This window comes from Toxotes jaculatrix, chromosome 11, assembly GCF_017976425.1.
Source record: "Toxotes jaculatrix isolate fToxJac2 chromosome 11, fToxJac2.pri, whole genome shotgun sequence".
NCBI classification, from domain to species: Eukaryota; Metazoa; Chordata; class Actinopteri; family Toxotidae; genus Toxotes; species Toxotes jaculatrix.
This window is the reverse complement of record NC_054404.1, coordinates 20,774,028-20,791,076: the sequence shown is the minus strand read 5'-3', so window position 1 is coordinate 20,791,076 and position 17,049 is coordinate 20,774,028. Positions and strand designations below refer to the sequence as shown.

Genomic DNA, 17,049 nt, shown 5'->3' with positions numbered 1-17,049 from the left:
ATAACATTCACAAAGAGTACATCTATTTTAGGGCTGCAGCAGATCTTAGAGCGAGCATGCACTTCTCTATTGAGAATCTCTTTGGGTAACTACACAACATGAATTGACAGACAGAGCAGATGACTGACACAGGCAGAGCAGACCACACTGAAAGTGTAAAAACATAGGATAGTCACCAGAGATTTACTAAAAAAACATGTTCAATTTCCTGTAGGATCTCAAGCTCTCTAAAGACGTTTCGGACCTCATCTCTCTCTATGCACTGCTGTTTGTTCATGTACTTCATGGCGTACATCTTCTCCGTGTCCCTCTTTTGCACAATGCATACCTGCAGCAAAAAAAATAAGAGAACAGAGAAAGAGACAGAGAGATAAAATTAAGCATTGTAGTATGTAACGTAGTAGTAGTAGTAACGTGTTTGGACAGTTTGAATACAAAATCTGAATGTGAATTTATCAAATAACAAATAAGCATGCTTAAATGGGCACATACAAGTGTGGAACTGCACTGGCAGGAAAAGAGAATTACATCACTGCTAAGGTGTCGAAGACAAGTTTCAGCTGCACAACTGCGGCCGTGCTGCTATGAAAATAAAACATGTTTTCAAAACAGCCCACAGCATCTTTCAGCTGTTGATTAATGCGATCGTTGGGATAGATACCCTATACCGAAGCATGAAACGCTGACACGCTGAGCAGCGCTAATGAACTTCATTTACGAACACAGAAGTTTGTGGCAGAAACCGCTTCCAAACAAATCGCCTCGTTATTTATTCACAGGTTTTGTGGTTTTGTCAGGAAGTGGCTGCAAAAGGTCAGAAGCAGGATGGGACTCCAGAGAGGTCAGAGTCATTACAGCAACATTACTGTCAAACCACAGTCATTACGCTGATCATGGATCTGTCCTGTCTTGCAGACAAACATGGAATTCAGCTCTTAGGTTGTTTGTCTATCTTCGCTCATTAGAAGACCAAATACGTATCCTTTAACTGCTTGGAGACAGTTAACAGTTATACATTTGGATTTAGGATACGCTTAATATTTTAATACACCCATATGCCCTATGTGGTTGTTCTTTGCCCGGTATGGAGAGGAGGAACAAATCCAGCAACCAGCAACTCTCTCAACATTCAGTACATATGGCATGTGAGCATTGTATGAATTGTAAAATATGAATCTATCCTTTAATGTGGCTTTAAAGCAACCTACAAAGGCTGGTTAGATCTCATTTGCATGACTGCTGAGCAGGGATTCCACCAACGCTCAACAGTGTCAGTAAAATGCTTAAATGGGCCAGAGGGAAAACACACATTCACAGTAGCTTCAAATGCAAAATGGTTAGCAAGATGCACAAAAATATTGTTAAGCCTTTATTTCCTTAACCCGATTTGTTCAGTATCATGTAAACAAGAACCCTGGTTTCCTTAATCAGAGAAATAGATCAAGAGAAATCTGATTAACTCACTTAGATTTCTAAAGGAAACAGGTGATTTCTTTGTCTTGGATGTGTTTTTCTAGGTTTTTACAAGAGTGAGTGTGCATGACAAAGACTTAACACAGACACTCACACCCCCTGTGGCAGTAGTGCAGCAGGAAACATTGTTACTCATCCATGTAATACACTTAATATGCCAGCCTTGGTTTAAAGCTATAGTAGGGGGTCGGGGTGGAATCTGATTACCCACCACCTGCATGCTGGAGCAGTCTCTGATTTTCCTCCTTAACTTGATTTCTCTCAATAACCTGGCTCCTTGTGTGCACGCAAAAGTAGTGAATGTGATCCTGTCACACAGACCCTGAGAATTCACATCATTGTGTACTGTCAAAGTTCTTCAGGAACAGCATCTAAACAGCCGATTTGGCCCTTGAAAGTGTCCCACAATGCTCTGAGTGTAGCACTTGACCACACTGTGAAGCATTAAAAGCTAAACATCCCCCTGCTGTTTCTGTTACAGACAGAAGGCCGTAGCTGGACCGAATTGTCCACCAAGGCACAGGTCTCCTCATTATAGTCTGAGCCAGACAGATGGCTGTTTTACACAGCACTCTGGCCCCGATGCTCCGCAAAAACACCCATCTCACTTCTAGTCATTTTCTCATTTGTTCAGTGTCGAAGTCTTATGAGAGAAGAAAATGCCAACAGGAGGAGAACATCTCCCTTGTTTCCATGCAGATGGGTGTTTGTGAAGCTGTGCAGATGCATGGTATTACGTGTTTTCATGCTACCATGAGACCATCCTGAAATGAGTTAATCTGAAATGTAGCTGACTTCTATATTCAATTTACCTCCACATTAAAAACAACAGATGACTAAGAAAGCTGAAAATACTTTGGTAGCACAGATTATATGGGAAAATAATATGTTCAGAATGAGCACCAAGCTAAATGAAGTGTTAAAATGGACATTATCTGTCTGGTGACAGGAGGAAATCTATTAACGGTGTAAAACACCATAGATTTAATTGTACTCATGGTTTCCCCTCAAGCACAGAGCTCCAAACGAGTGCCAGGTCTGACTCGGCTGTCTTTTCACTTCCCTCCGTCTGGATCCCCTCCAAGCTCCAAGAGTTCCCCTACTTCTGTCACTTTCATTAGCTCATCACAGCTAAAATTCATCAGACCGGTTCCTCCTCCTCCATCAATTGTCACCAGTAGTTACGCCTGTAAAGCTTTGCATTGTTTCATTCCACATATGAGGTTTATGATAAAGGTGGCAGATTTTACACTCAAAAATTCTAAGTACTGTTTGAAGGAATGGGTTCTTGATTTTCATAAACCAACAAAAGCAACTTCTCTTTCATTTTTCCAGCTGAAATAACAACTGTCACCAGCAGAGATTATTAGCTGTAGCTAACTAGATAATCAAGCTAATAACAGCTCCATGAATTAGTTGAAAAAGCTGTCACAGCCCAACCTTTCTAAAGTCAAACAGGAAAAGCTTTCAGGACGAGGACTAATGGGGAAATACTAAGCAATGACTGTGCTAGTGATAAACACAGATTTTCAAAACCTGGCACAAACTAGTGTAAAAGGCAACGTGAAACAACAAATCATTTTGGTGTGGGGTGGAGCAGCCAATCACAATGATTTTTCAACAACTAACCCTCTGAGCATGAGTGGAGCCAGACTCATTACTCTGAATGACTGTTTACTGTAGGTGGCAGTAATGTGCCAAATGTTGCCTAAACTGCCATTAAACCCAGAGAAGAAGAGCAAGGAAGGAACAAATACATCGTGCATGGGTCATTTGTCTAATTTTATGAATTTGTCATAAATACAAATCACACATAACACAGATTGAGGATCTGTCAGTGTGAAGATGTAACTCTATGGCCTACATAGAGTTACTGCAGCACTTCTTTACATCACTTTATGCTAAAAACATGATCAAACATTCAGTACCAATCCTTTTGATTAAAAAGGTATCAATCAAACACACATCATCAAGTACGTTCAGACTGGCAGTGCACAACTAGAAATCAGTTTTGCTTGTAGTTGATGAATCAAACTGAGCTTGCTGTTACAGGATGCTGACTTCTGATGACGCAAGGTCTTTTTGGATCAGATATCTATTTAATTTGAAATATCAGCAGAATATATTCCTTTTAGCCTATTTAAATCTAAAAGTCCTGCTGTTGGATTTCAAGTCTCCCTATCAGTTCAACCACACACCATAACTCCCTTTTAGACCTTTTTTTTTTTTTTTTTTAGCCCTCAGCGTGATAGCTCACAGCTCCAGGCCCTCCCTTTTTCCATCTCCCTCGTTGAGCTCAACACAGACCCAGTTTCTCTTTGCTCTCAGCCAGGCCAGTCTGTACCATCTGCACTGTGCTAGAAGGTAGACTAAATAAACTCACTTAAATCCTGCAAACAAGAATCCAATAGGTCTTTTTTTCATTTTCATTCCTCTTTCACTGCTGAGATAAATAAGCTTCTGTCCTACATGCAACTTCACCCATTTATGTTAAAGCAGTTTTCCATGTCAGCATAATGTGGGAACACGAAGCAGTTGATTTTTAGAGACACTCTGACATTTCCCTGGCTCAGGACCTATTTTTTTCTTGAAGGCCTGTTGAGAGCAAAGACTATAAGATGCATGGCTAAACCACGCCAAAGGTTACAAGGATCCTACATACAGAAACCAAGAGAGTCACCTGCAAGACAATCTACTGTGTACACTACATGTATCATCCAAATACTACGTCCTGTGCAAATGAGAAACATATTGTCATATTGTGTGAGAACATGAGATAGAAGTTTCTATATGAGGCCCATGAGTGACAGATGGAAATCAGAACTTTATTTGAATAACTGGAAATTATGGCTGCACTCATGGTACAGCACTCAGTGGATATAACATACATTTTCTATTATTGGTACGGAATACAATTTTCCAAGAAATGTGATCTGTTAAGTTGAAAGCACCACAGTGTAGAGTGTTTAAAAAAAAAAAAAAAAAAAGTTTCCTGCTCACAACTCCATTACTACATGAGCGTAATGCAACGTAAAAAAAAAAAAAAAGTAAAAAGGGAAATCTTCACGGTGTTTGAATTAGTTATTTTCAGTGAGCTTCAAACCTTGGCCAAGCTATAATCTTCTGTTTAGAAACTGTTAATAATAATGTAAAGTACATGCATGTGTGCATGTTCTCAGTAGCAGTATTCATTAGACATCATCCTTGAGCTTCCTTCTTTCTTATCCTTTGAATTTTTCATGTGGCTTCATTCAAATGCAGGGATCTGCACTGTATGGTGGCTCTAGCAGCTCAAGCTGCTGCCCCTGTGCCCTTTTTTTGGGTTGATGTGCCCCTCTGGACCAAGTAAAAATAATTATTACGACTCTTATTGCTGCTGCTGCTGTTGCTGCTATTCTTATAATTACTGTTGTGAGAATGCCTGCCAGGATCCAACTCAACAAGTCATCCTCTTGTAATATCTTGTAGCAGTAATATCTTTTGAAGATTAAGCTAAGATGGGGCACTACACCTTCTTTGTTTTTATTTGTGAATGAACAGTTCAGTAAGTTCTCTATCCTTATGCAGGTGTTTTGCTCAGAAGCTGTGACTGATTTACATGCTTATCTGAAACAGAGTTTGTAACTGATTGACGGGGCTTGAACCCTTAACCATATTAAAATGAGAGAATTTTCGGAATTTTTTTTTTTTATTCCTGCCGACGCTGGTGAGACTGTATATTACTGACTTAATCATTCAGGATTAGATACCTTGGAGCTCTAAGCTTGTTGCTTAGCACTGTAAAAGACTAATTGTTGACTGTGGTCACCCAGGATTAGCTTTATACATGAACCGGTGTTGCACACCGATTGCAGTAACGCCAAAGAGAGCTGACAGAGGCAGAGAGAGAAAGAGATGAGGAAGGCAGCTGATTTCAAAGCAACATCAAGCCAACAGGTGAATTTTTAGAGCTGAAACATCTCATTACTCTGTTTTGAATTATGTTCAACATTATGTCATTATGTTTTCCTGATTGTCTGGTTTTCAGTGTTGCTGACCACGTTCTCTGTGTTCTTTTGCTGCCTGACGCTGCCTCACACACAGCTATTTATAGATTTTTCTTTATTACAGAGACTCTAATGATTGTAGCAGCTGTGTAGAATGTAGAACCCAGAGTTTCTCAACCAATCAGATATTACACTGTCAGTCATCTCCCACCAGCCCTGTCTTATCTGGAATCCCCATGGGCCGGTCAGCGAAGTAAAATGATGACTTTTAAAAAGGATTTATTCATATATTCATGGAGCATATCAGCAATTCAATGCATTAGACTAGTTTTGTATGGAGCAGGGAAAAAAGTAACAATTTTGAGGTGAGAGGTGAGAGGCTGAATGTTTTGCAATCTATTTGCATATGAATGGAGACGTTTTCACCTAGACTGAGATGGAAGGTTCCTTCTATCGCTGTGACGTGTCCTTTAAGACTGAGGCACCAATAAAGCGATGGCTTCTCAGACCAATTCTCTCCGAGCAGTAATGGACACTAAAGTGTCCCTAATTAATTCTGTAATATTATCTCCAAAATGCTAATGGTCTGCATGAGCCAACTTACTATAACAGTGCTGGTGAGGACTTCATTGTTAAATTCTAATTTAGGAACACCTGCTATTCACACTGCCTTTGAATATTTGTCAGAGATAAAGGTCATTTTGTTTTTCGAACAGGCAGGGTGGAAGCTAGGGGCGAGTCCGAGGACGGTGCCAAATTTCTCCGCTGGCTGGCTGGCTGGCTGAACGTACATCTGGGGGAAGAATTGGCTAATAAACTGGCACATTTACCAGACCGGGCTCTGGATTTTCTAGCCTGGAGCCAGCATGAGTCATCCAATGAAAGGTACCCATGGTGCTGGCCACTGGACAACTTAAAGCCCCCGAAAACCTGGCTTCAAAATAAACGAAATATGCAGCAATCAAAGTTAAAAAACCAAAAAAAAAGAAAGAAAGAAAGAAAATTTCAGGTAGCACTTATTCTGCTGTCAAGTGCCGTTAAACCATTGCAGAGGAAAAGGACTAAAGAGATGATGAAGAGATGTTTGCTTATATATTCATTTGAGTGAGGTTACAGTCGCCTCACTGATCTACACACATCTCACATTCTCATTTTGTGTTCAGTTGTGGATTTGGTTGGGTAATGTGAATTAATGGCAGCAGGACAGTGCATGTGGGATCAACTGAAAACAGTGTGGCTCACTGATGTGTTTTTAATGGTTCTAACAGGGGAGCTCTATGCTACAGAGGAATAAGATTAACCAGGATTTGGATGCACACATAATATTTGGCATTAAGGTCAATTCATTGTTGGTTTTTGTATTTTTATGGCACTTGTTGACAATAAGAAGAATTTAGAATATCAGCTGCTGGTTTCACTTGTATTCTCTTGTTTAGTATAACCATTTGCATTCAAATGGGCCCATGTTCGAGGAGGGACATTGAATGTACACCAGTGTTTTGACCAGCTATATTTACATACAGCTTGTGAGTAAAACTCACTGTTACGGTCCAGGTGACAGAGAATTCAGCACTGCAGCTGTCAGGCTGCTGTAGTCCCATGCAACAGGGAGCCTGAATTGTGTTGCGGTTAATGAGCAAATACAAGTGAAGGGAAAAAAGGCCATTCATATGGGCTGTGTCCACGGTTTATACTTGGCTTCAGAATCCACGTCTCCAAGCAGCGGGCAGGACGACAGCGCTGGCCCAGGGCGAGATGCTGTCACAATCTTGGCCATAATCTCTGACCACCAGCTGCACATAGCACCTGCTTATCTCTCCTAAAGAGAGCTTTTTAGAGGTGGTCAGACAGGCGCACACACACACACACACACATACACACAGAGTAAATGTAAAGGCAGGACCTATCGATTTCTCTGTGGACAGTGTTAGAAGTGCAGAGTCATTTGATGTGGAGGTATTCAAAGGCAAGGATGATGCACCTGAAGGAAGGCAACAGATGAGAGCACCTGTCTGTCTCATCCTCAAAGACAGGCGCCCAAGGAAACCTTCCTTTGCATCACAACAGCTCCGATGCTCACTTTTAATAGTTTTGAGCTCTGAAGCGTGAAACTAACTTTGTTTTTTTTGTGCAGCACAATCATTATTTAATCAGTGCTAAGAAAGGAGAACGGCACCAATAACGAGGAGCTCAGCGGGCTGTTTCCTGGAGTTAATCTCCATAGGGTCAGCCAGGGGCGCCTGGCAGGCAGAGAGACACGTTCCTGCAATTGAACAACACATTAAAACATCCACCATTCTAAATAAAGCCACCACAGTTATTCACCCATATGTTCTAAAAACTTTTGAGGATCCCTAATGAGGCAATATGAACAGCAATTACTGAATAACAGTGCTGGGTCTTCCATGGCTTGTGATGGGAGCAGCTACTTGTAAACTCTGATTTAAAAGCTGCAGTAATCCATTAAAAAAGGCAACAGTAATTAATAATTCAGTATTTCATATTCAACAGACCATCAGAGACTGCACTGTAAACCATGCAGATTGCATACAGACCACTGAAAGGCTAAGATGCTGTAATTGATACACAATGCAAAGATGCAGATTATTACTAATAACTTCAATCTGATTTATATATGAAGTGAAAATGCTGACCAAATGAAATCTATGTTTTACTGACAATAGAATGTTGATTAATTAGCCTGTTAATAATAAGGACTATGTATAATGTTGTAGTGTAAGTAAACAAGGCTGAGATGTGACAAATAATGTGAAAGTACACAAAATGACTCAGTGAGTCAGAGCCTTGTTGTTGCTGAAACAACATTGCAGAGTCAAAAAGTTTTCAAATATATATGAAAGCATGATATATAATATCTCACACTACAACAGATTTTTCAATTCCTTTCTGTAAAACACGAGTCTTTCTAAATTTGCTGGAAAAATTCCACTGAGACTCAAAGTGACCTATCTGTGAGTCTGACCCATCTAGTGCAGATCATGAGACTAATTATATATTCCACAGAGACGCTCTGTCCAGCTCTAAGTTCAGCCTTTTTACCCGGTTGCTGATGGGCGGATGATGTTAATTTGGGAGGTCACTGGATAATGATTCCACCGAGCATTGAAAGAGTTACAATAAAAAAAAAAAAATTCACCCTCTTGACTTAACTGAATCCTATTTAGTTGGGGTAGAATTGTTTTTGAAAGAGTACCAGTATGTCAAAAGAATACCAATTATGAGGTTAAACAGATAATTCCTTTGCTTAGCTTAATTAAACCCAAGAGGTGCTTTCTCCCTTGGTTCCATTAAAATTTTATCTGGTTTTGAAGCACTGAAACTCCTAATAAAGAAATAAGTTCTGTGGTATTAAAAAGCCAAGTTCAAGCCGAACAGCTCCTTCAATATCCTTTTATTAACTGAGAGATACCTAACAATTGAGTACCGTGCTGCCAGAGTTAAGACGTGTGGAAAATATTGGAGCAGAGTAAGACTGACAGGCCTAAAGGCAAGAGCCTCAAACTACGCTCAAAATAGGAAACTAGGAAGTTCATTACTATCCTTTAATAATGTCTTTCATCTATCACAGAGGAGATATTAAATCTTACGCACCACTACAGTCTCACTCATGGCTTTTATGATATACTACATACATACTTTAGACATTTATCTCACAGTTAGGGTGAATATCCCATAATGACCTAGTCAGACTTTAATGTCTTGTTGAAGGTTGCTGATATGACACAGAATAGCAACTGAAGCTAAAGTATTGCAGTGGTTTTAAACCTTGGCACCGGCACCCCCAGGGGCTCATAATGACTTCTAGAGGCATTACAAGATGATTTATGGTATCTAATACGAGAGCTGGATGACATCCTAATACATTATTGTTATATGAGACAGCACTTTGCATGGGTTTTGGTCCGTTATCATGATATAGTTTATTTGACTCTCACTTGTTTAGTCATCATATTGACATTCGTCACGATTTTCTACCTCAAAGTTTGATTGTATTTAAATATCTTCTGAAAGTACAAAGTAAGTAAATCATACCCTCAAATATAACCACACCTTAGCAATATAACAACTCCCTAGCTCATGGACTTGCCTTTTCTGTCCAGCCGTGACGTTTAGCTTGTGAACGTCTAGGGCTTCTGGGAAATGTTTGGTGGTGTTTGTTAAAAGCCGCTAAAAATATATGTACAGTATAATAGTATAATCTATACACAAGTATTTACAGTACAACAATCCTTAGTCACAACTGGACAATGATTTTGAGACCTAAAGGTTGACACAAGGTCTTGGCGCAGACTCTCTTACCACCTGACTACCTTCATGGAGTATCAGCTCGTGTTTTGATATCGCATTTCCTATAATGTGTCAGAGTAGGTGACCTGTAATCGCTCTCTCTGTCCTTGTGTGCCTGGCATCTAAGCAGGTGATTCATAACAAATAAAAATAAAAGTCCAAATTCCCCTTCTGCTGCTCTAAATCTTTCATATGTTTAAAAAAAAAAAAAAAGAAGGAATCTAGGTCTGCAGCCCAGACTTCAGCCTCAGCCTCCAGCTCTTCTCTGTCTACCCAGAGCTCCCTCTGGTTAATCTCAGTGTTATGGGCTCCTTGAACACATGCACTTATTAAATGCTTATTAGCTGAACATATCACTTGGACACAAAAAAAGCTCTTTCATGTCGTGCTTCAAAGCAAAGCATCACTGTTAAATCCCAGGGATGGCTGCATGTTGTTTACCTTTACAATCCGCCTTCCTCCTCCTCCTCCCCCTCCTCCTCAGCCCCTCCACTGTTCTGCTATAGTTAGCAGTCCTATCAATTGTTGTCAGAAGGTCTAAAGCTCCTGGGACAACAAGGATTGCAGAGAGGAGAAAAAGGTTGGGTGTTAAATTTAGTGGACTCAGTCAGGAAGCTGAGGATTTTCTGTTTTCTAGGTCAGGTAAGTGCCAAGTCGGCCAGAAGCCTCTGACTGAGACACGTGGGGAAACACGAACAGATAGAAGACCACTGCCTGAGGTGAGGGAGGAGGGGAGAGGGAGAGAGCGTCTTGTGTTTCTCCTCTTAAGTTTAGCGGAAATATACTGTACATTAAGTGCTGACATCCATCATTCCCTCAGATTAAGTTTCATCTTGTGTTTGTTGTCGGTACAATGGTTTAACACTCATCATCAGTGAGCAGCGAATGAAAAACACGCGCTCGCTCGCTCGCACGCACACGCTCGCAAATGTTGCATTTGAGCAGGAGTGCTTTGAGAGGGGCAGGCGAGGCAAACACACTTTCAGGGTCTGATGAACATGTCATCCAGGGAGAAGAAGGAATAATTTGCTCTTTCATTTGGTTCATTCCACTGGATGTCTTCTGCTCCACAGCGGCTGCTGTCAGCCTGCAGGAAATGAAAGTGTTTACTGAGCTTGGCCATCCATTTGCACAGCTCCAGGATGCACTATTATGGCGGGCATGACCATTAATAAGCACAGTCATGGATCAGACTTCTCTGAGACTGAGAAAAGGGAGGTGTTTTTGTGGGAATCATCTCAAGTACAGACAAATACAAATGACTTTACAATATAGGATGACACTTTTAATCAAGGCTTCACATACACCTGCACACACAAACACACATCACTCTGATAGCCAGTGAGTGCTTCAGTCTCTGACAATCACTGAAAATTACACAGGGATTTGGTGTAACAAAGGGAAACGCCAAAGCAGTCTGAGTAATGGCTCCATGTTAACTAACTAAAAGACTAATAACAGGGAGGCACCAATGTGACTCTTTCCCTCCCAGGACTTATTCAGACACCCCAACTCTGAGCATCTGCTAATACTGAGTACCAATCAGATACCAGGGCTCTCTTTTCCCCAATTTTACAAAGCGTGAACCTTAAATACTGAATTTTAATGCAGCTAGGTCACGTCATGGCTGATACCCAATCAATTTAATACGATCAATAACAGGCCCAAAACCGATCCAGTGCATCGGGTTTGCATTAAACCCAAAGATCTTCCTCAGAGGGAAAAGGGAGAGCACAGCATACTTCTAAATATCGTGTTGAATGTCTAACAACAAAAGAAAGACTTAAGTACACAAGATTCAACTGATATAAAAATTCCAAATTGCCCTCTGGGCAAAGACACCAAATGGCAGGAAATTGCTCTCAAAGCACGAATGTATAAACAAGCTTGCCTCGAGTCTGCGCTTACCACCAATTTAAATACACAGAAAAACTCTGAAGCCACTCATGTGTGAAGGTGGGAAAATATAAGGCCAGAATAATGAGGATTACATGCATCACAGAATGTAAAGAAGACTAAATATGCACACAGAGAGCCTAAAGGCTTATCTTGAGTATATTCTCTTCAGGTTTACTGAAGATGTTCGAGGTTTAAGAGCATGTTTCATTAAAGGTGGAATATCTCATCCATATTCATCAGCATGATAGAATTTGGAAAGCTGTTATCTGATATCTTGTTCTATATCATTATGATGGAAATGCATGCTGGGTGCCATGACCTGACAGGAACTGTACAATATAACACGTCTTCTTTTAAAATTAAGGCTTAATATAAATTCTGTGAGGGAAAAAACTGACCATTACAATGATTGACATCCTGCCTGTTAGCTTGATACCAGTCTTGTTAACTACAGGGACTGGACATGGTATTTTATTTCCTGCGTCTGACAGCTTGCAGCCCTAGTCCTTCTCCTGTTTGGAAGTCTCATTCCCTGAGCTCTCTGTTAAAGTGAATGTCACTCAGTTCACACTTCATACCCCTGTGGGACCAGCCACAAAACTGACATACCTATATTTGCTCTGTCAAATGTTTGAGCACTTTAGCTTACACAACTGATAGATTGACTCTTAAACCTTGTCCTCTTGCTGTCAAGCCTTCTGTTCTCCCACAGCCCTTTGGCAGCTTACAGTGACAATGGTGGCAGCCTCGTATTGAAATGAGAAAAGACCCTTAAATATATTCCTTATGGCGACATACATTACTATAGGTAGTTAGCTTGGCAGCAAGTGACCTCTTTGCTTTTGGGAATTTGGTTTTGGACTCATAGAGTTTTGTTCTTACCATAACGCCACAGACACTGCTTGTGTCAAGTTAGGTAACCTATGGTTAGACAACCTCCGTTCATGGGAGGCTGCTATCGCACATTTCATTCCTTTTTATTGATGATTAATGCTTCCTAAAATGTCAATTTATTCTATCTTACAAAAACAAATGTCTTAAAGTCTCTCATCCATCCCGATGTCCTGCCTGCGGCGGCTGCACTGAGGATGAAAGGACACTAAGTTTGTGGGCTGATGAAATTCTTATCTGAACTTTTAAAGCCAAATGAGAGTCATTTTTATCATCGCACTCTATCAGATTTTAATCAGAAAATGTAACCTTATCCTAAGCAAAATGCTGGATCCTGTCACAGTTTTGCAATTCATTCTCCATGGAGCTCACAGATATCAAAAATGTGGAGGTGGGTGGAACAAAACTCTCTCCCCTGTTTCTGGCCAACACAGGCGGTAAAGTTAAATAATAATACAGTACATGTGAATACTGAGAGTTCTGGTATTCTCTGGAGAGGAATGCTTGGAATGAAAATGAATACAAGGAAGAGTTTAACCAGATTATTAGTGGAAATGCTTCTCATTAAAGTGTGCAGTTTGTACAAAGACCAGCTTTGGCATACTTGGACAATGATGAAATAAGATGTGGTGAAAGATTTTAGAGGTCTTGACAGCTTTCTGGCTCACAGCATTGCTGCCATTCTCATTTTCTACCATGTATATTTTGTTGGCAGGAATTTTAATATTAACGCCTCCAAATGTCCTATTTTTTTTTTTCTGGAATCTAAATTTGTCCAGCCATTTTATCAACAAAATATATAGATGGGTAAAGTCATAAAATGAAAAGAAAACAAATAAACATGGGGTATTTCAAGATTTCTGAGCTCCCTGGATGTTGTGCACAAACAGCTTTTCTAGTCCTGAAGCTATTTTGTCCATATGGCCCCTTCTTCCTTTAGTGACTATGCAGTGGAGCTTTGTACTGTGAAACCAATAGAGGTGCAGTGTAATGGAAGAGCATACATTTCTGGGCTAATAGGCTGCTGAGGGCTACACTGCGGCTGTGCTGTGCTGCAGAACTGCTCTCTGCAAAACCAACTCTCATCTAAGCGCCTCACACCTGCGGCTGGAAGGTAAAGACGAGGGAGAAATCTTTATGATCCAGATGAGGCTGTCACTCTTTAGAGGCAGGAGAAGTCTCAGTGTGCTGCCTGGGAGCCCTGCAGGGCGAACGGAGAGAGAAAACGCTAACAAAGGATTCATCATCTCCTGACCTTTCCACTGATGCTGCAGCCTTCCCCGATATGATGAAGGTGTCACAGCCTTCCAGTTGCACTTATTTCCAGTGCCTGTCTCTGTTCGTCTACGTTTCTGCGTCTATCACATTTGGTCCTAATGAGGGTTTATTCCCGCTGAAGTGTGTGTGTGCGTGGCACAGGGTATGAGGAAGTAGAAACCACCAGCTGTGCTCTGGCTCTACCTCTGACCTTCCTTGTCTCTCTCCATCCGCCTCCCTTTGTGGTCTCCTGTCTCTGTTTAGATGTTTACCTGTCCATCTGACTGTTGGCATTAAGGAGCTGTCACTAAACTCCTGTCAGAGCCAATGACTGTCATGTCCCCCGTGAGTGTCATTTCCCCCCTCGAGCTCTCAAAGCACAGGCCTTAATGAGCCCTGTGGCAGAAACAGCAGTCTCATGTGCAGCCTGAGATGAGAAGATGGAGTGACAAAGGGGGGCAAAAGTGTGAGGCTCACGGGGAAAAGGTAGAGGAGGAGTGAGAGAGCAACAGGGGAGCAGGCAATTACCCTTACTGTGGTGCCGTATATGGCCATCCAGCCCTCTAGCAGTCATGTTACAAATGAGCTATATCCTCCACTGCTGTGGAAATAATCACACCTACCTACCATCACTCATCACCCCCACCTAGAACAGGACAGATGCTCCAAAACATCAGAGAGAGAGGTAAAGACAGACTGCGCTTAGAGAGGGAATTTAAAAAATATTAATGCCATATTTTATTTTTCATAATACTATATTGCTTTGCCAACACAGGTTTCTTTACTGCTTTGCCCATAAAACACACTTGAATTGAATTGTGAGAGGAGCAGAGGGGGATAGAGAGAGAAACGGAGGGATGATCTGCTCCAAGACAAGGGGAAAGAGAGAGAGAGAGAGAGAGAGAGAGAGAGAGAGAGAGAGAGAGAGAGAGAGAGAGAGAGAGAGAGAGAAATCTGAATAAAGCCTATCACAACAGCCAATCTAGTTCGAGTAGTTCAAACAGGTGAAATGCATCTCGTGAAGGTTTTGTGTGACCGCAAGAAGAAAGGGAGGGAAAGATACCAACTCTAATACTTCGTGTATATTAAAAAGAAGAAAGAGAAAGACAGAGCAATGGAGGAGCAAGTGAAACCAGTGGTAGCCATGTTTGCAGATAGCTTTCTGAAAAGGAGGTTTCCTCTGATTCCCCTCTGACAGCCTCCCCTTTCTCAGCTCCAACCTACCTCACGACTCCCCACTGTGTGGGAACGAGTCCCACAGCATACATTCTCTCACTTTCACAAATGCACACTGCCACAGACACAGACACAGACACAGACACACACACACACACACACACACACACACACACACACACACACACACACACACACACACACACACACACACATATCTACAGTGCTGCACACCAAACAACCCATCTTCTTGGAGCACCTACAAAGCTGGAATATACAGATCATGTGTCACAAGGCTACACAGTGAGATAAATATCTCTGTCTCTGTTTGTGTCTGACTCTGTGCTTCGTTCTTTACATTTCTCACACACATCATTATCTTTATGCTGTGGTTTTATTTTTTAAAGTGGTTTATTTTAGACTACTATAAATCATTATAATCAAATATAAAATTATAGTTTGTTTTGTCTTGAAATGAATGCCAACTAGAGGTCAGTGGTTTATCCATCTTATTTATTTCCAGCTACATCTCCGCTCACATAAATACCAACAGGCTTCAGTGAGTTCTGTGGGAAGCTATAGACTCATGCTGTTTAAGTATTCTGAACCAGCAGGAACACGGAGTGAGGCCACAGAGGGCCACATAACACAGACAATATGACCTCCGACAAGGACAAATTTCATCAGGACGTCTCTCTGAGCATCTGTCTGACTATGTGAGTGCAGTTTGTCTGTATGTGCACGCACGTGTCCACATAAAAGTGTGTGCGAACATGACTGTGTTACAGATATGACCTAAATGGTCTCAGACAAGGACTATTTCTATTTCCTCTGCTTCTTGGATGAAGCAGTTGGCTTCTCTTGACCAATGCAGAAGAGAGGGTCCACAAAGAAATAACACCTTTCCATTAAAGTTTAACTCTCACATTCATGTCTTTTTTCCAAAATCACGTGTGCACATGAATTTACATTTGGTATTTCTTCAAAAAAACAAAACAAAAAACCCCAAAAACTAAACTGGACTGAGTGTAGATCAGTATTCAAAACATCTGGGTTGTCTTGCTTCAGTCTCTGAAGTTCGGTGTGAACGCAGTTTATTTCCCTGCTTACTGCAGATTCCCTTCAGTATCAGGGAAGTGACAGCAGCTTGAGGGAACAAAGCAATAAGTAAAAATTAACATAAATTCACATGGTAATGTATTCAGCATTGGGCAATGACTTTCCATATAACGGAGGGACATGTTTTTGAAAAAAGATTGTGTTTTGAGAAGAGCAAAGCAGAGAGAATTTGCAAAGGCGTGCACAGACATGAGTATAATGAACAAATATTAGCCGTGATATTTGGGATTCAAAATGAAGATAAACTATTCCAATCTCAAGAGCCCAATTGTGTGTCAACACACACACACTCACACACACACACACACACACACACACACACACACACACACACACACACACACACACACACACACACACACACACACACACACACACACACACACACACACACACACACACACACACACACACCCTGAATTCATTATGAACACAAAGGAGTTCTTCAACTAACAAATGGCCCACAAGTTAATCCAAAATGTCTGTTTTATCAACAATGGTCACCAATGATGATATTGGCACCTGAGACAAGGTTGAAAAGAACCCTGGTCACACACACACACACACACACACACACACACACACACACACACACACACGCACGTGAACGCACGCACGCACACACACACACACGCCAAGTTGTCGTCCCCTGCTGCATTCAGCCCAGCCACTGAGCATAATGACGAATGCAGTCACAGTATTGTGCTGCTCTGTAATTAAATGGAGACGTGGGGTCAAAACTCCCAACAGGTTCACCGGTATGAGATGAAAAGTAAATTGGCTCTTCTCAAAGTCACTTCATAGAAACAATTACATAAGCTATATTTATCACTATTATTAAAATAGAAAAATTATTTATCCTTTCAGCACCATAATATGATGGGAGCTAAAGTGCCATCTCTCACAGCCCATTCTGCCTGGCCTTCTCTGATTCTTCAGC

General features: G+C 41.2%; 1 protein-coding gene across 1 annotated transcript in view; it reads right to left on the bottom strand.

Annotated features, from left to right (window-relative positions):
• The window catches only part of LOC121189653 (serine/threonine-protein kinase 32C-like), a 63,639-nt gene that overhangs the window by 25,738 nt on the left and 20,852 nt on the right, over positions 1-17,049 (bottom strand). Inside the window, exon 3 of the mRNA XM_041050000.1 lies at positions 177-328. Coding sequence (XP_040905934.1) covers positions 177-328 — 152 coding nt within the window. The remainder of the gene's footprint in view (positions 1-176; positions 329-17,049) is intronic.